Consider the following 19,045-nt stretch of genomic DNA (forward strand, 5'->3'; position numbering starts at 1 on the left):
TCCAGAAAGAAGTTTGGTCAAAACTTCAGCACGGCAGACTGCACAAGGTTTTTCCAGACTCAATTTGTTCAATTTTACAAATAATATAAACAGACCTTTCATAGGGAGGGGATATTTTTCAAGCCATTGCCTATAGGAACAGTTTGATTTCAGTTTGTTTTAGTGCCTGGAGGAGCATATGCATAAAGAAAGCAAACTGACTCCTGTGGTTTGGATTGGAGAGGCTAGAAATGCCAGCACTGCATTTGAAGCACAGCCTTGTCCTGAAAGATTGAGAAAGTCTTTGTAGCGTGAGGGGGTACGGGTGTCCCCATGATGGCAGCAGGCAGCCCTGCGGCAGGGGAGATCGTTCAGGTAGGTCTGTGCTCAGGGCGGGCTGGCATGCCCTTTCTTGTTGGCACCGACACCTGCGCTTTCATGGGATTTAAGCATCTGCCTGGGAGTTTTTCTTCTGCAAGGAGGCTTTCCAACTCCTGCAAGTTGTGCCGGCTCCTTGAGCCGACAGCTCCTGGTGCGCTACCTGAAGGATTTGGGGAAATGTATTTAGTTTGCAGTGGCCGGTCAGCCCAGCTTCTCCGTACGCGTAGTTTGGCCAACACTAGAAGCAGCCATGCCCCCCAGGACCAGCACCTGGGAAACTGGGCTGTGGGCATGAAGCTCACCCAGCTGAGCACCAGCCCTTGGGAAGGGGTAAGTTATCTTTCAGCGGGATGCGCTCCTCGGTCCAGTCAGCCCTGCAGCCACACAAAACCAGCCTGGCAACCGTAACGGAGAGTGGCACGACATGAGGATGAATGGCCAAGGGAGGTCAGGACTTCTGCTTTCAGTGGCAGCCTGGGCTGGAAGTGGTTGCTGAACCACAGCCTAAGGGCTTTCTTTGCTCATTCATGCACCAGCGATCTCATGGTAAACTGGTTCAGGGAGTTGATCCAGCCAGAGCCCCATGCAATAAAATTTTAGGTGATTAGTTTTCAACTGGATGAACTCCCTGAGCTGGCTCGCTGTGTGATTGCGTGAGTACCGGTGCCACCTCTGGGGAGGGGTGTGAATTTGTGGCTGGGGGCGTGAGGCAGGATTGATTTGAATGCTAAAAGACATCCCCATCTGTAGACCTGCTCCTGGGGATGCAGCTTGGGATGGTGCTCCTCGATAAGCTTTTATTTGCATGAGTGGAAGGCGCGTGGTCAGGGCTCTGCTAGATTTGCTGTCAGATGAGAAGTGTCGTGCAGAGAGCACTGCACGATAGCTGATGTGCTCTCCTCCTTTTTCATTCACTAGTTTTGCCCTTTGGTGCTTAAGCAGTCTCCTTGTCTCCAGTCTGAGGCTGCTGAACTTCCCCATCCCTCCGCATGTCACCAGCGGAGATCCTGGGCTTGATTGTGTCGGATGCAACTGAGTGTCCTCCGGTGCTCCCGCTGCCTCCTGGTTATAAATGCCAATTATAAGTGCTTTCTCCCATAATGCCTCTATCTAATGGCAAATTACAATTTAGCCTTGTATTATAGGCGATCTGGAGTAGTTGCACTTTTGAGAGCCAAGGAAAAGTTTGCTCAGATGTAAAATCAAGCTCCAGGAGCAGCCGAGCCATATAGAGCAGCACATTCAGCTGCCTATGGACTCGTGCTCCGGTTGTCTGCTCCCCAGGGTCCCTGCCCGGGAGGCAGGACCTCTGTCAGGACCTCACTTGAACGTGCATCACACACATTTCTCTCCTTGCGGTACCCAGAAAGAGAAACATCTTGAAGGCTTGGGGGGGTCTCTCGCAGCTGGGTATTGAGGACCGCGGGAGAAAACAGGGGATATTGGGGAATACTCCTGGCACTCAGCAGTCGGCTGAGGTTCACACAATCCCTTTTCACCAGCCATTTCAAGTGATGTGGCTCCCACTGTGAAATGAGCTTTAACGTGAAATACTCTGGGGAATGAAAGAGTTTGCCATTCATTGCCCTGGTCCCAGAGCAGTCGATGGCAAATCCTCTTGGCCCGCTTTTTTTGGAAATTGCTACATCAGCTGGAGGTGCAGGCGGTTGCTGAATCCAGGATGCTACGGGCTTCCCAGGAAGCAGGATGATAACAACTTGGAGAAAACTTCTCTTAAACCTGTGGGCATTTTTTCTTCCGTGAACGTGTCTTTCTTGAGGGATCCGAAAGTTTGCATAGCTGTTTTTGACATACTGATGTTTCTCCCGCTGCCCGTCCAGGCAGGCACAAGCTGAACCACCATCTGGTCTGCCCCCACCTCCCTGCCCGCCCCTCGCGCGCCAGGATTTCTTCCTCGCTGGTTGGGATTTTTTGTTGTTGTTGTTGTTCTTTTTCTTCTTTCCATTCTCTGGCAGCAGCTGTTGGGAGAACAAGCCCCAAGATCCATCTGGCCCTTCGAGCTTACCGGGCTGTGTCTTTTCTTGACAAAGCGGCAGTGGCCGCGCGCTTTCATACAAGAGTTACATTATAGAACAGCAACTTGCTCGAAAAGCAAACTGCCTTTTATTCGCTTGTGCTGCCTTTCTCCCTTTAGAATTGCAGCCACAGCTGAACCACAATGTAGCCTCAGATCTGAGTCAGTCTAGAGGGCTGCTTTTCTCTTTTTCCTTTTCTTTTTTTTTTTTTTTCTTTCCCTCCTCTGCTTTCTGGAGGAGTTGGCACAATCCTGTGTTATTAGGACATAAGCCAGCTTGTTCTAGTGGAATTTCCTGTCTGATTTTAATTTCCCCCTCATTTTTTTTTTCCCCCCTCAAAGTGAGACAGAAAAGCTTTTTAATTGCACTGCCGTAGGTTGGCCTTTCGGGATATTATTATTCTTATTAAGTACTTCCTGTTGGGAGGCGGCACATGAGTAGAAGTAACAAGGATCTCGGTGCAGTCGGGGCTTGCGGCCTCTTTGTTTGTTAATAACTGTCAGATTGGCAGCGTCCTCAAAATACATCTTGGCCTGACAGCCTGGCAATTAAGTGATTTTCAAGACTCTCAACATTTGCAGCTCAAGACCTGTGGAATTAATAAGCTGCATTAGGCCTTTTGGGTTTGTTTTCTGCCGTTCGGTAGTCACAGCTCCTCGTCCAAAAAGCCGGCACCGGTGGGAAAGTCTCACTCTGGAAATCCTCAGCGTGGAGGTAGAAACTCCTGGTCAGGTGCGGTGAGGTGGACTGGCACGTCGCAGATGGGGTTTGCATCCTGTTGTCCATCTCCGTCCCAGCCTCGATGGCTTACGTTTCAGCAGGTTCGCTGTGCCTGCATAGCATGTAGCGATGAGCCTGGGATGCTTCTGGCCATTGAAGCAGAAGGACCTTGACAGCAACCCTGTGCAGTGCAGCTCAGAGGCCGAAACCAGGGCGACTCCTCCAGCAGCGGCGTGCGAGTGGAGCGGGTTGCCACGTGCCATCACGCTGCTGATGTTTCAGATTTCGTTGTGTCCCAAAGAAGAATTCAACGCTTACTTAGCAGCAGAAGGCAATTTTATTTTCTTTTTAATTTCCCAGGAAGCAAAAATTCTCAGCAATCTCTTTCAGAAACTTCCCATGTTGGCAGATATTGTTGTAATAAAGTCAAGGCGTTTCAGGTTCATCACTTCCACGTTCTTCTTGTAGTCTAAAATATAATAGATCATAAACCATCTTCATCTCTTCTGTGCCACTTTTGACAGCAGCTGCAGGTTCCTGGAAAATGTTTTCTGATGGAAAACTGTTCTGCCTTAAACCTTCCCCCAACTCAGGCTGCTTAGGACTGAAGGTGATGGCTGGTGGCAGCAAGGATGATCAAGAGACTTCTCTAATTATTGCTCTTTGGAAAGCCATCAGCGCTTCAGTGTTCGGGCATCCCGCTGCAGGACTTCCTCGTGCTCGTGGGGTTCCCCCTGGCTGCAGGAGAGCTCTGCTTTCATGTTATTTACCTTTCCTAGAGGTATAAAAAAATAATTATTTGTCCCCTTAAGGCTGCCACATGTCAGTAACCCGAAGACCCCAGGAATTCTTGTAGGTTAATGAATAATGCATCGCCTTTACTCACAGATGCCCATCTGAATGTCTGAAAATACTTCTGTAGACGTGAATATATTCATCCTCCCAACACCATTTTGAAGTTTTTGAAAGTTTTGGGTACAATCTGTTACAAGAGCAAAGCCAGAACTTTCCATGCGGGTTGTCCGCAGGCTTCAGAAAATTCCTGTTTTCTCACCAAGAAGAGAAGTGCCCCATTTTTGGTCACACCTGAAGTGTGCTGCAAAGCCAGCTACTGCATGGGAGCGCGTTACAGGGTCTCCTGGCTTCCTCGTGTCCCTGCCAGCAGCAGCTGGGCTGTCCCCACCAGGACAGCTGTCCCCAGCCCTTCGGTGGCTGAGGCAGAAAGCCCCTCATGCAGCGTTTTGGAGATGGTAGATAACAACTGAGGTATTTCAGGGTTTGATTTCTTAATGACAATTCTACGTTCTTGTAGGAAATGTCAATGAACTCTTACATTTTTAATCTAAATTTTCTACGTAGAGGCAAAGGCCATTTTTAGCCTCACTGTAATTGTTCCAGCTCTTTTGCTCAGGAAAAGACTGACAGGTTTAATGCCATTAACAGAGGTCAGGTGGTACATGGGAGCGAGCTGAAGGAGAGCTGTCAGGAGCTTCAGGATGGGTTAGACATAGAGATGAACAAGAATCTCCTACTTCCATTAATTCAGTTCATTTAAGCATGCCTCCTCCTTCTTGGGGTGGGGAGGAAATTTATGGGGAAATTCGTTCGGTGTTGCCTCAAGTTGGCCATGGGGCCGTGAGGGGAGCTCACTGATCTAATCTCGCCCCTGCCCCAGCTGCAAGAGCCAGCTCACTCCGCAGACGCGTGCCTGCCTGCCCCGCTTTTGGACACAACCTGCGGCTCAGCAGCGCTGCCCAAATGCAAAAACAGTGGCCGCGCTGAAACGTGTTCCCTGGCTGCGTGGCCACCAGGAGCACGTTTCTGCCTGCCATGTGCCGGCAGTGCCCGTGTCCTAGGTGGGGGCTGCGTAATGGCAGCCCTCAGCATCTTCAACAGCCTTCTTCATTGTTCTTCCACCTGAGCTGAAGCAGTAGAATAAATTTTGTAAGAGGATAAACTCCTCTGGGCCATCTCCAAGAGGATGGCTGGCTGTTGTGATGGCTCCCAAGGAGGTTTCCTCTGGGATGCTGCAAAGGGGCAGCCTTGCATTTGCAGTGTCTGATGGAGATATTTGCCGTGTCTCATGGCCTTTATAACAACTTTTATTATGCAGGTAACCCCAGGAATGGGCTTTATTCTGTGTGAAGTAAGTACTGCATCCACATGGGCATCCAAAGTCTGTGTCCCCGCAGGGAGCTGAGTGGCCACACGTGCGGTCTTGCTGCTGGCTGGCAGGGAAACAAACAGCTCCCGGGTCTTGCCATGGTGGTGGGGTGCACGTGGGGGCTCCAGCAGTACTGCTGGAGAAGAGGCAAGCGGAGAGGCAAGCCTTCTTGGTGTTGTCCTCTGCTCCTCACTGCGCCTCAGTTTCTCCGAGTGTGAAGTCACGCTGACCGTCCTGCGGATGCTTTGAGGTGTCAGTACAATAATGCTTGTTTTGAGGCTTTTTTTGGTGATTTTATAGCTGAAGGGCAACGTGTTTTCTATTATTTCTTGTTTACTTTCCGCATATCTGCATCCCAGCAAGGCCCCTTCTCCTTCCAACACTCCTACAAGGTATTTACCATTACCTGAGCCATTTGTCCAACAGAAGTTAGTTGTGTGCTCTTTATTGCTTACCTGAATGGGAAGCTTGGCTTGCTGTACCCAACCCACGGTTAAACTAAGCACATTGCCTTCTCCAGCATCCTGACACGCATTGTCTGAAAAAAATAGCTTTGTAAATGAGGCTGCCACCACCTTTCTTCATTAGGTATGTTAGAAGAAGAGAAAACTGGTTCTGCGTCCCTCTGGATGGAAACAGCTGGCTGGATGTGTTTCAAAATGGCCTGTAATACTCTGGGCGGGAGAGGGGTCTCCCGAGGTGAGCTGGTGGGAGCCCGCCTCCCATTTATCTTTGTTATAATGTTCATAGCAGGCCAGAACGAGTATTTACTATTATTTTACCGGTGTAGTTCCTCTTTTCTTTTTGTTAAAGCCACTGAGCAGGTAATAAAACAACGTAATAATTAACCAATAATAGAAGTATGCTGTACGAAAACCAAACTAAATGCTAACAAGCCAAACAAAAGAAAAGCATGCACGGTGCAGCCCTGTTTATAGTGCTGTCTGCTGGAATCATTATACACGTTGATATAATAATACTGAGCACTTAATTACCACATCATTTTTAAACTGCTGTATAAACATTAACCAAACCTCTGAGGTAGGGAGGTATTATTATCTCCATTTTAAAGAAGGGAAATTCTGACAAAGCGAGGTTAGTTGGTAATTTAGTGTCGTGAAGCCAGGCAGCTGGCAGGGAGGGAGATGAGGTTGCAGCTCCACGGCTGGTCCGCAGTGATTTTGGAGACAGAAAAGCGAGCTGCTGAAGCACCTGAGATGGCTTTTTGCGAAACGCACGGCACTGCTGTTCGGGGAAGGCAGATACTCCCCCAGACACCTCTCTCTGCTTAGAAAATATGCAGATTGGTGTAATTAGCAACCACATAATTATCCCGTTTTGAGGTAGGTGTGCAGTTGGTGTATTTTGCAAAGTATCTAAACAACTTTAAAGTGAAGCTCTCAAACGGGGACTTGTGGGGGACTAAGAGGCAGCTACTGTAGCCTTGTGTGTCTGCTCCCCCTCCTCCCCGTATCAATCCAAGCGGTGGTTCTGGGAATGGCTTTCCCTGCAAAGCCCTTAATATTCTGCGTGGTGGTACATGACTTCATCCAAGGAGAATCCCACAGGCGCATCAGCGTGATCTGCTCTGTCATGTTTCTGTGACCCAATTTTCCCCGTTCTTTGTCTCAGACCTTCCCTGACCCCAGGCCTATTATCTCTTCCAATAATTCACCCGGGCCATTATTAATGGTGCATTAACTTTGGCTGCGCTTTCAGCGAAGATGTTTTTCTTGTGCTCATTCATTCGCTCAACTCACTTAAACAGCAAGATCATTATTCTGGGGACGTCACACAAACACAAAAACATCTCCCTTGCCGACACCTACAGCCCTGCAGCACTTTGCTGGAGGGGCGGCCATCCAAATACAACACTGAAACGCCCAGGAGGGACTATCAAAGGGAGTCAAGTAGCCACACACACACTCAGTCGCCCGGGGCCGGGTTTGCTTCCCCTGCTCACGCGTCAAGGCTGTCCGGGGATGCTCTGAAGCCCACCAAGCCCCGGGGACCTCTGACGTGAGGAAAATCACTGCAGGATGGCTGGGGAGCAAAGCCCCTCTTTGCTGTTTTAAAACAAACCTGGTATTTTCCACGACAGTCATTGGATGCCAAAATGCATCCCTTTAAAATGTAAGCTGTGGATAAGTAGGGACTTTAAAAAGCGTAACAAGAAAACGAATGCCACCTACAATTTATTTCTCACTTGATGCTTTGGGCTTCTCTGGGTGATGACTGAGTGAAGGACACTTCATGTTTATTGTATCTTTAACCTTGTCCTTGAGAAAAGAGTGAGATTTGGACGCCCAGGAGAAAATGTGGGCACCGAAAAGGGCCTTAGCTCTGGAGATGGGGAAGACTAGCAAATGCCTCCTCTCATGTCTTAGAGGTTTCCATGTAGTGTCTAGTGCAGACAGCAGTTATTTTCCTATTAAGCTTTTCAAAGAAGCTGGACCCGGGGGAAAAAAAAAAGCAGAAGCTGTTGCAAGCTGCCGTGTCGCACCAAGCAGCGTCCCACCACCCCCAGTAACCGGGATGTGGCCCGTGACAGCGTAGTGCCGCTGCTGCAAAAGCACTCGTGGGCACTCACCAGCATCTTCTGGGACTTCCCCTTCCCATTCTTCTTCTGCGTCAGCTGCTTGTGCACAACTGCTAATGACACTGCGGTGACAGGAGTGCGTGAGCTGTTGTCTGGAGAAGTTTTTCTCCTACTAATCCAAATCAATCCAATACCCTGGGGCTCTCAAGCCTTTTAAAGATAAAGTTGCAGTTTCTGCCTGCTGTGGTTGAGGTTCGCTGGGGAACCTGCTCTTGTTTGACTGCGTAGACTTTGGGAAAATTATTTTACATTACCCTGTTTCAGCCCCTCTCGAGTAAAAAAAAGGGCTGTGTTTCAATGCACATTTGCTTCTCTTCATAAGGAGAGGTGAAGCTTTGTTAGACTTTGCAAGGTAGCTTGTGATCCCTTTATGAAAGCTGTGTCCCATGCGTCACTAAAACCATAGGAAATCAAGCCAAAGGGGATCTCAAGAAGTCGGTATTTGTTTTTCCTCCTTTATAAAATGTTATTTTTTTCATGGGCGTTTTTGCAAATTTGTTGAAAAAAGCACTACAGGTGCTGAATTATCCAGACAGTAATCTTTTACTTTTTTCCTCAACAAATTACTTTCCCTGTTGATTGCAAAACGTTTATGCTGTATATCTGATGGCAAAGAAGCCCACTCACAGCCTGGACTGCTTGTTCCCACAGAAGACTGTTGGACATCTGTAGGAAAACCACATTTTTTTAGCCCACCTGGTGGCCTGTGCAGCTCGTGCTTTAGATAAAGCGGTAGGAGCCCAGTACGTATTGGATGGTACAGAGGGTGCGTGTGGGGCTTCTCGGGGTGCCTCCCCGGCCAGTCTTGCTGCAGCACCCCAGCTGCAAGTGGGAACAGAAGAGGTCCTTTAAGCGCTTTCCCAAGGGCTTTCCGAATTATTTTTGTCAAAGCGAACAGCAAATGAAACCCTATTCAGCGGCGTGATTTCTTTTCTTCTGCTGCTTTTTAAATTTTTTTAGTGATCATGTGTGTAGGCTGAAGTATTTGGAATAGAAAAATCTTATTTGACCTTTCCTAATTCTCCTTTTAGGGCTCAAAAAGAGGTGCTGCTGTGAGTGATGTCAAAACGGCTCCTTTGCTTGCTGTACAAACCCATACGCGCAGTCTGTGTTTCTGTTGACGCACAGGTTTATCTGTGGAGATAATCAAAAGCCTGCATCATCCTCAAAAAAATGCCTGTTTCTGATGCCTCCCTCCCCGATTCCTGGGATTTTCGGCAAAGGGACATCCCCTTTAAACCTGCGTTTCTGCTTCATATCTTTTCTCTTTGAAGCCAGAGGGTTGGCTGGCCTTTGAATAGACAAGGATGAGAATATAGCAGTGGGAGGTCCGTGTCTTGCTCATAAACCTTGGCCGGAAAATCAGCTCCAACAAGTGGGGACAGGTAGCAGCATCTTTGCCCTTATCAAACGGCACGGCGGAGCAGGCGCATTCCTGCACGAGCAGCGGCGGGGTGGAAGGTGGGGCCTCCCGACTGCGCCTTGCTGCTCTGCCGCTGTGCTGCACCCCGGGAGCTGCGTGCCACAGCCTTAATGAAGAGCCGTGTTATTTCTGTACGAAACGCCCTGTTTCCCCATCGTCCCTGCCCCTTGGGGGCTACTTTGATTTGTTCTTTGGTTTTCTCTTTCTTCCGTGGGAGCCAGAGAAAATGTTTATCTGTTGTTCCGGTGCTAGAGGTGCCAGTGGTGGAGGTGCCATGTCATGCCTTCGTGCCGCACCATATCGTACCACATGGCTTGGCGTGGCCAAACTTTTTCCCGGGGGAAAGCTTTCCCCAGGCCTCCTGCTAAAAGTTTCCTCCCTCTGTGTAAAACCATCACCATTAGCGCTAATTGGGCAGGTTTTGGGATAAATCTGCAAAGATTGCTTGGGTTTAGTAAATCCTCTGCCACTGCAAAGCAGATAATGCTAAACAAAAGATTGCCTTGATTAGATTAAAGTTGGCAAATTCATTGCCCTAATCATCATATTGCCCTTCCCGTGGCTATTCAGGAATACATCACCATGACTTACTTGAAGTAATTGAATATAATTGTCTTTTTAACTCGTATGTGTAAAACATCCATCTTTGTTAACAGCGTGTGTTGCTGTCCTGCTGCCAGCTCGCTGTCCTCTTCGGGAGGGGTGGGAACAAGAAGCAGAGCCAGGCTGACGTTTATGAATTGGTAGTTGATTGCCTATAAAACCATTCATTATTTCTGACCAAGCACCTGGAAAAAAATAAAAAGGAACAGCACCAGCCACCGGAGCCCATAGGCTTGGCTGGTGCTCCCAGGCAGGGGAGCAGAGGGGAAGCCCCGAAATGGGACGCGGCAAAGGGACGTCACCAAAACCAACCCTTGCCTCACCCCCGGCAGCAGCAAAACACCGAGTACGTGGTGGGGTTGGAAATGAGAGTGGCAGAGTGAAACAGGCGGCCAAGGCAGGGGCATTGCTGACCCTCCCGCGGTCCAAATAGGTTGAAATGCTAAAAACAAACCAATGGTGCCAGTGGGAGGGAGGGAGGAAGTTCATGGAAATTTTTCTCCCATTAATAATTGGAGGTGTGAGGAGGGAGAAATTCTCTTCTGATGTCATTTTTATAGCAACAGATAGCTAGGAAAGGAGGCCAGACAGCAAACACCCCGTGTTTTCTTTTCCCCAGCTCTCCTGAGTGACAGGCAAAGACTTTTTTTGTGCAAAAATTTCCTATATTACCTCGGCAATCGATCATTTAGAAATGTACAGTCACAAAATAAAACCTAACTGGCCTGAGTTTTAAGAGATTCAGCATTTGACCTGTTATTCTTAATAGTTTTATCATTATTAGTGAATTAAACTGGTCCAAGGAATGAGCCCAAGGATTAGGGTATGACCCTCCATATTATTAAAACATTACCAAGATGCCCAGCACAGTTTCAGCCCATGTCAACTCAGGGTTAACCCAGCCCCGGACCTGCCCGTTACAGGCAGAGTGGCCACCCTGTTTTGGGAGGTGGCAAAATTTCACCTATAGAGCTGCCAGCTGGGCTGTTGGCAGATTGCGCCCAGGACTGCAGAAGAGCTGGGTTTATTTGTGTGGCATAAATACAGGCTGAGCACTGCAGGAAGCCCAGCCTAGGGGCTCAGGCTGGAAGAGACGATTGCGTTGCCTGGCATCAGATGTCTGTGCAGGGGTAGTTGGTTTTGTGACCGTGCTTGGTGCGTGATGATGTAAAACCTCCTTGCCCCACTCCATCTGGTCCCCACGGCAGCCGTGGGTTGTAGCCGTAGCAGTGTCCCCAGGGAGGAGTGCAGCAGCTCTAGGTGCCTGCCAGCCCTGGCAGCTTTTTGGGCTGTGCGTGGTCTGGGGAGACCAGAGGCTGTATGGTGCTGCGTGAGCAGGGGACGGGGTGTGACGGCTGAACTCTGCTGCATTTCTGACCTGGAAAAACACTGGCTGCCTCTTAAAATGAAGACTCCTTACAAGTGTCCTTATGTAACAGATCACCCCTACCCAGGACGGTTAAAGGGTGAATCTTTCTCCTGCCAAAGCAAATCCTAAAGGATGCAAGTTTATTCTCTCCCTGAGCTGCTTTTGGGGGAGGAGGGGAGGGGAGCAGAAGGGGGGAAGGCGGTTAACAGTTACCCTACTGTGTCCTGACATTAGGCGAGCTGCAAAAATGCTCCCAGTGTATCAGGTAGTGTGTGGTGCCAGCCCTTCGCTGGAGCACGGAGAGCAAGTCTGCTGCGGAGCCTTAAATACTTTCCACCCCGACTACCTTAGCTTAACGCCTTTCAGCAGAGTTGGCAAGAGGGTTGTTTTTGTGTAGTCTCTCACCTCTCCCAGAAGCCCAGCTGACGCGCCTGTGCCGCCGCGCTGTGCTCCGGGATTGTACGTTGCAATGGGAGTAGGAGCCTCAGATCCTCTTGCTGATATGCCGGGAAAGACGTATACGGGGATTTCACGCAGGCTTTGCATGACGGACCGGCAAGGAGCACAGCCTGGCCGGACGGAGTCGGCGTAGCTCTGTTGCAGCTGGAGTCACAGATGCGAAAGGCTGAATTTTAAGTCTTTCATAGAAAAGAGTTTGGCGTTTACTGGCGTTTGCTGAGCATCAGCGAGAGACTTGGCCCAAGCTTTGACACTTTGGTTTTGGATGGTGCTTCCCCACTCTACAGAGAGATGCTACCTGTCACGGAGGCAAGTCACAGTGAAATACTGAGTGCAGACTGGGTTTTGAAATGATCACTTAGGAGGCTGGTTTTGTTTTGCTTTTAGTCTCCAGTTAGACAGAAAGGCCAAGAAGCCAGAAAGGGAATGGGAAGACCTGTGACAATATTAAGTAATCTTTAATGAAGAACTTCGGACTATTTGTAAAGGCAGAGCAAGACCAGGCTTTTATCTTTAAGCTGATCGCTGGTACACATCTAGAAAGCAGCATCGTTACGGATACGATGAGCCCTATCAGAGGGCGATTGTACGGTATCATTATCGTGGCTCTGCTAATTGTATTTCTTTAACTTCTGTAATTTTAGCAGGAAAGGCCCAGGCGGCTAGGCAGTGTTGTCGGGGGTGGCGTGGAGAAATAACCTGATGAATTTTCCATCAGCTTGACTCACTCAAATATTCTTACCGTTAACTTTTGGGGTCAATAATAAATATTAAAACCTGTAGATTTAATAAGTCAATGTAGGTGTTCTCTGCCTTTTGAGACCACTTTATCTTTCCATCAAAGATGAAACAAGCTTCTCAAATGAATAAAAAATAGGGCCTCAAGTGATTACAAGTGAGAGCAATTTGGGCTCCTCTCTCAGAACCTGGCAGTAGGCACTTTTGAGCCTCTTCTGACTGCCTAGATGGTCTGCATTAGCGCTGCTCTCGCTGTTACATTTTTAGGTAAATATTTCCAACCTGTGTGTACAGACCTTCAGGAAAGGTGTTTGCTGCCACTCCAGGCATGAGGGACGACGCAGGTCTGGATCCCGCCGGGCTCTGTTGAGTCTGATTTGCGTTGCAAGTCTAGTTTTCCTTGGTGCTTCCTATAATCTCCTCAAGTTCAAAGAGCGCTTAGCTGCTTGTCTTTGTCAAAAACCCTGTTGGAGATCTTTTATGTCGAAGATGTAGGATTTCTCCGCATGACTTTGATTATTTATTCATTCCACTTCTCTGGTGTATGATAGCGCTGATATCATGAAGACCCCTTGTCTTGCACTGCTCTTGCTCTGAAATTCATGGAGATTTAGTGCCTTTGAAATTGTTTTAAAAGGAAAGGAAAAGTTTTTGAAGTCCCTTTTTTTTTTTCTTCTTCTATTCCCCTCAACAGTGCCGCAGCACATTTTTCCAGCCTTCCACGCTCCTTTGCCAATTGACATGCGCCACCAGGAAGGACGATACCATTACGAACCTCACTCTATCCACGCTATCCACGGGTAAGTCTTGCAACTCTGCTCCCATGCCTTGCTAAAATGTTGGCTGCCCATGGTACGCCGAATCCTGCTGCTAAGGTCCCAGGGACTCACTGCCCTCCTGGAAGGCTGGCCCCACTGGCCACCCCCTGCCCCGCTGTCCCCGTCTGGTGGCAATACTGACCTGGCTGGCAGGAGTGCTCTACAGCTCTGTTGAACCTACCGAAATGCCATGTAGCGGCAGGATGGGAGTGCAGGGCTTCTGTGTTGTTATCCGGCTGAGGTCCCGGGGACAGGTTTGACTTGCGTTTTTGCACCCATGGTGTTTCTCACGTCACACTGTGCCTGGGTCGTTTCTGGCACCATCTTGGTGAAGACCCAGAGCTGCTCCCTCCGTTTGGGGACCCCGTGTACTGTTGCTCGCTGCCTGCCAGCTGGGGGGACGCCGGGGAAAGGCTGCTGGGAATACTGTAATTCACTTTGATTTCACCGGACAACGGCCTGGACAGGGTGAATGGTGTTTTCTAAAACGCGGTAAAGAGGCAGGTCCTCACACAGGTGTCCATGTCCGTTCTGCAGTGGCAGGACCCTGCATTTCGGTGGTGACCTCCTCATGAGAGTCCCCCCTCCCCAGGGCAGCTGATGGCCAGTGAGCACAGGCTTGCTGAGAGGGGGGATCGTGGTTAATCTCCTCATCCAGGACATGACAGCTCAGTAGTACTTGATGCCTTGGAGGATGTGTTTATAGAGAGATCTGAGTTCATCTCCTGTAAGCTTTGACCAGGGCAGTGAAAAAGGAGCCAGCAGAGATGTGGGCAGAGGCTGTAGTGACTGTGTGGCCGGAGGGTTTCTCCTCGTCTCTGAAACACACCATCCCCGTGGGAGGTGAGGAGCAGCCTGATGGGGTTGGTGGTCCCATGGCTGTCCCGAAATCCCTCAACCCGTGGCTGTAACACAGGGCTTAGCCATCAGCTGAGGGACAGGTCCCATGGCACTGCATGTAGGGGAACCTGTAAGGGCTGGAAACATTTTTCAGGAAGAGCAAGGGAAGAACAAATAGGGCTTATAACTTAAGAAACTCTCATTTGATCCCTCTGTTGACTCCGGAGCCCCGCTGCAGCCTTGCCGTCCAGCCAGGGTCAGCACTCGCCCGGCTTTGCAGGGGCTGTTTGTAGAGCTGTGCTTTCTCTGGGTAGGTGTGAGTGGGGGAACAGCCCCTGGGAGGCAAGTAGCGCAGACGGCGGCAACCAGGAGATCAGTGGAGTCCCACAGCTACCGGGGCTTTATTCCGCTTCCAAAATGCTGCAGGAAAAAAAGATAGGGCATTCCCCTGGATCCTACCAGAAGACAAGTCGTGGTCTTTTTGGCTGGCGGTCAGTTTAACCTCATGTTTAAAGGGCAGAACAGCTCCTTCCACGCTGTGCACAAAGGGGAAAAGACCGAGCAGGTTACTGACATGGGAACTGGGGGGGCTAAGGGGGCTGAATGAAATAGTTCTGGTCTTGCATGCAAGTACATGCAAAAATTGTAGAAAAAAGAAAGACATTAATAAAAAAATGTACTGGGAGATAGTTAATAAGCCAGAGCTCTGGCTAATAAAGCGCAGACTGACTTCTGAAAGGGGCAATGTTCAAAACAGTGGTTAGAAGAGAGGATGGCAGATGGTGAGATGTTTGGCACCAGGTTATCTGTGTGCCCCACTGGGTGCTCCCTTCGCTCCTCGCGGGCAGGGTAGGGTGCACTGCCTCTGCAGCAGCTTCTTCGGTGGGGTCATGGAGCAGGGTCTTCTCCAGCATGCAACCAAGAGCTTGCCAGCTGGTGCCATGTACCTGTGAATAATAATGCCCAGTGATGGGAGCCAGTTTTTTATCATATTGGGGTTGTCCAACTGATCAAGCCTGGCCAAGTGTGCAGTGCTGGCAGATCAGGTTTCAGTTCATCTGCACCAATATTAATAATCCAGCAGTGACCACATTTGTCTGTCAGGGGACCAAGAGTGTCTTGCTTAGTATTTGGGTAGAGTTGTTGGTAAATACTTATTGCCTTTCTCCTCTGGGATCCTTCACCTTCCCAGCAGCACCCCTCACAAAAACCACTTGCGAGGTACCGGAGAGAAAACTTGGTTATTGGTCTTACAAGAGGAAATGTAGTTTTCTTTGAAACATGGGAGAGATCAGTCGTACTACCTGGGCATTGTGCTGAAGGTTGCCTCTGTGGCTGGTGAAGCACCAAAGCTGAGCAGCCAACTGCTTCTTGTCTGTGGGGTTTTTTTAGGGTCAAGGGAATGCCACTTCTGTTTGGCTCTTTTCCAAGTGCCTTGGACTACGACACAACCACGCTGGGAAAATTCTCACTAGCTGTGGAGTCTCTTGGCCACTTTTTTCTCTTTCAATTTTATCTGCAAACATCTTAACCTCATCTCCTGCCTTTTCCTCCTCTAGTTTTTGTTCCTATTCTCTCCTTCAGTCTCTGCTCCAGAGATCATAACACAGTGCTCACCCTCCTCACTGGAGGATGTCCAACGTGAAATCATCCAGAACATGGCGGTGGAGCTGGGCTAGAGCATGCGTAGAGGTTGTGCGTCTCTTGTTCAATAGGCTGGGTGGACACTGCGGGCACAGTCAAGCCTCTAGAAATTTGAACTCCACCCTGGTGGTGCAGAAGTCCATCCTTCTGTTTAAAGCAAACAACTCCAAAAAAAAAGTCATGTGCATATTTTCGCTCTAGAAAATGATGGTAAATGTTTGGAAGAAAAATTGTGTCACTGAGTTTTGGCTTTATGATTAATGTGATCAGTGCCTGACAGAGAGCCCCCAATTCATCAAGCCCATATTCTAGCTCTCTGCTGTCTTGCTGGTACCAAATTTATCTAATTACATGAACATTGCAGAGCAAATTAAGTGTAGTCTCATTTGTTGCTAACTATGGGGTCTTATTATCTGCCTGCTGCATTATGTCAAGGGTTTGTTTCCTGATTGCTCGATGTGACATGGCAGTGCATTCCCCTTCATCACTGTTTGCATTTGGCCTAATGAGAACATACGTTATTTTATCCTAACTGGAAGGAACTCATCTGCAAGGCTGTCTTGAGCAGGACCACCTGTGGGACCCTTTTCTTGAGAATATGGTTGGGAATATGGAAAACTCAAGTAATAAAAGTTCCACATGCCAAGACGGGGGTCTGAAAGATTTGCTGCATTTCTGCTCACTGAGACTGCTCACTGACGTCTTTATCTCTCAGTCATTTCCTTGTTAAACAGCATGACAAATAATTTTCAGGGCTTGAGTCTTCTTCCAAATCACTGAGCATTTATTGTATACATCCAGAAGCAGGTCATGTTGGTATTGCCTTGAAATATACTTCTACAGATTTTTTTTTCAGGGTAAAATAGTGTTTCTCCAGTCATTAGGACAACTCACTTTTCTGTACAACCTCTGTTAGTTTTACTTCTTTGGTGATACACCACTCTTTCCTTTTTGATATCTTTTTTTGGCTTTAAGAACAATTTGGCAGAATCATGATGCTTGTTTGGCTAGTTTAGAAAAATAAAGTATCTCATTCAGAAGATCCTTGAGCTCTCTGCAGTGCAAACCAACAGGAATATTGTGGATTCAAGGCATCGTCCTGGATTCTGACACTTGTGAGCTTGTGGTCATATGGAGGATGGGGGGAGAGGGAGTATCGCAGCCCAGTGGACACTGAGAAAGGATGTAATGCAGAATGGGGTAAAACTGAGTACGGGATGAAATTTCTTCCAGAACTGTAGAGTTAGAGCAGAATGAATAAAGGAAATTGCATTGGTACATATAAATTTTATAAGGTACCACTTCCACAAAGCAACATTGTTTAATATTAAAGGTTGCAAAATACAGCTCTCAAAAGCTAAGAAATGACAGGAAAATAAATCTGCAGATTCTGACTCATTTTGTATGCCATTGTGATAATGTATTAAATTACACAGCCACATACTGGTTTTCCCTGGGATCCTCACCTCTCCCGCAGCACAGGATGGCCCAGGCTCTGTGGAAGAGCGATGGTGGGTGCTATATGCATTTCCTGCATGCAGCTTTTAGCAATCTGTGAGAATTTCACTCTGCACCGTTGGTTGTAGACAGAACGTAGATCAGCATTACCGGCGCAAAAGTCGTCAGCCAGGGTGTTTCAGCAGGTTCAAAGCTGAACCAAATTCACCCCGTAAGTTAGAGCAGGTCCTTTTCTAACAAAGGAGATATTTCATATTTTAGTGAGCTTCTTCACAAAAGCTTACTCCACTGGGGCCCAGCGTCTGCAATAACTCCCTCCGCTTTAAACCAAGGGAACTCTTAGCATCAGCTTTGCAAGATCAAGCCCTTGACTACAGAGGAAAGCTGCTGGCAGAGACGGCAGGTGATTACTGATAGCTCCCTTCCACTCCCCACTTTTAGGTGTGCTTAGCTACTCTCTTTTTTTTTTTTTTTAAACACAACAAAAATAACTAAAAACTCCTTAGCTCAGCTGAAAAGTCCCTGCCAATGCAAGAGCCTTCAGGGCTAACCCTTGTAAACAGCATGCCTAGGCTTGACTCAGCAAGAAGCTTTTTAACAGTAGCTCCTAAACTGTGGTTAAAACCCATCAGGCATTATGCAGTGTAACAAACAAAAGCAGCCTTGTTTTTCTACCAACATCCCGGTGGTGTTTCAGGATGCAGTTCTGACATTATTTATTAACAAAATATTGTTGTTGCTCTTCTGTCCACACATAAAAATAGTAAAAAAAACCCTGAGCTGATAGTCACAAATTCCATGGCTTTCATGAAGACTGAATTGTCCCGAAGACCTAAGCATAGAGAAGACTCCATATCCATGATAATGTGGAGTTGCCCTTAATTTCCCTCTCGTAAGCATTTTATCTGGTTTAATCATGGATCTTCCATTTCCCTGAGATCTTAATATATTACAGATTTTCCCTGATATTCAGCCTACACTCTTTTTCTTTATCTGATCCTATGACCCCTCCTTGTTCAACTTTGTTTTCTTTTTACTATGTTAAAAATCACAGAATACCTTTGCAGGACCAGTTCCAATGTTCCCGAGCTGTTTAGGCAGGGTAATTCACAGGCATGCAGGGTGACTGTTAAACTTTTCATCATAAAAAGGCAATCTCTCAAGTATTTAAAAATTTGCCAAATTTAATGTCGAACCCAAGAGTTTCCGTGTTGGATATCTGTTTCAGGCTGGTTTTCTCTTTTCTTTGTTGTTTTTTTTTTTTTTTTTTTTTTTTGTGAGATTTAGCCAAGGGAGGCCAAGTGGGGTTAAGGGAAAATATGTTGTTTAGCCATACAAAAAATAATCATCATCATCTTATAACTGTGCTCTGAGAAACACCAGTGTCTCTTGCTTCAGAGGTGGAATTTGCTATCGTCACAGATACGCCTTTTGCTGTTCCTATTTTAAAAAAACACACACAAACCCCCCCTCAATTTTGCCAGACGGGAATCCTTTGAAAAAAATCTCACCTCCAACATGGTCAGTGAAGGGGTGTCGGAGTTTTGCAGAAAAATTTTCCGAGCACCCCCGTGGCCCTGACCATGCTCCAGCCGAGCTCTGCCAGGGCTTTCCCGTCAGTGCTCCCCGTTTTCTGCCGGGGGCTCTCGGTCGTCCCCTCCACCCGGGGGGATTCACAACCACAGCCGACGGTGGAGGGGAGCCGGTCACATCGCAAGCTCCCGGAGCCGCCTTTGTGCGTTATCGGGTGTGCGTAAAATGCCTTTGGTTCACCTCCGCGGGACATGGCTCCTGCGAGGCTGCAGCTTTGGTCC

General features: G+C 48.1%; 1 protein-coding gene across 6 annotated transcripts in view; it reads left to right on the plus strand.

The window, feature by feature from the left end:
- Positions 1-19,045, plus strand: part of GLI2 (GLI family zinc finger 2) — a 198,191-nt gene that overhangs the window by 114,411 nt on the left and 64,735 nt on the right. For 5 of the 6 annotated variants that reach the window (XM_075512418.1, XM_075512417.1, XM_075512422.1 and 2 more), the window contains one exon: positions 13,166-13,271. The exons of the other annotated variant lie outside the window; for it this stretch is intronic. In XM_075512418.1, coding sequence (XP_075368533.1) covers positions 13,166-13,271 — 106 coding nt within the window. The remainder of the gene's footprint in view (positions 1-13,165; positions 13,272-19,045) is intronic. 6 annotated transcript variants of the gene reach the window in all.

The sequence above is a fragment of the Mycteria americana genome, chromosome 9 (genome assembly GCF_035582795.1).
Source record: "Mycteria americana isolate JAX WOST 10 ecotype Jacksonville Zoo and Gardens chromosome 9, USCA_MyAme_1.0, whole genome shotgun sequence".
NCBI classification, from domain to species: Eukaryota; Metazoa; Chordata; class Aves; order Ciconiiformes; family Ciconiidae; genus Mycteria; species Mycteria americana.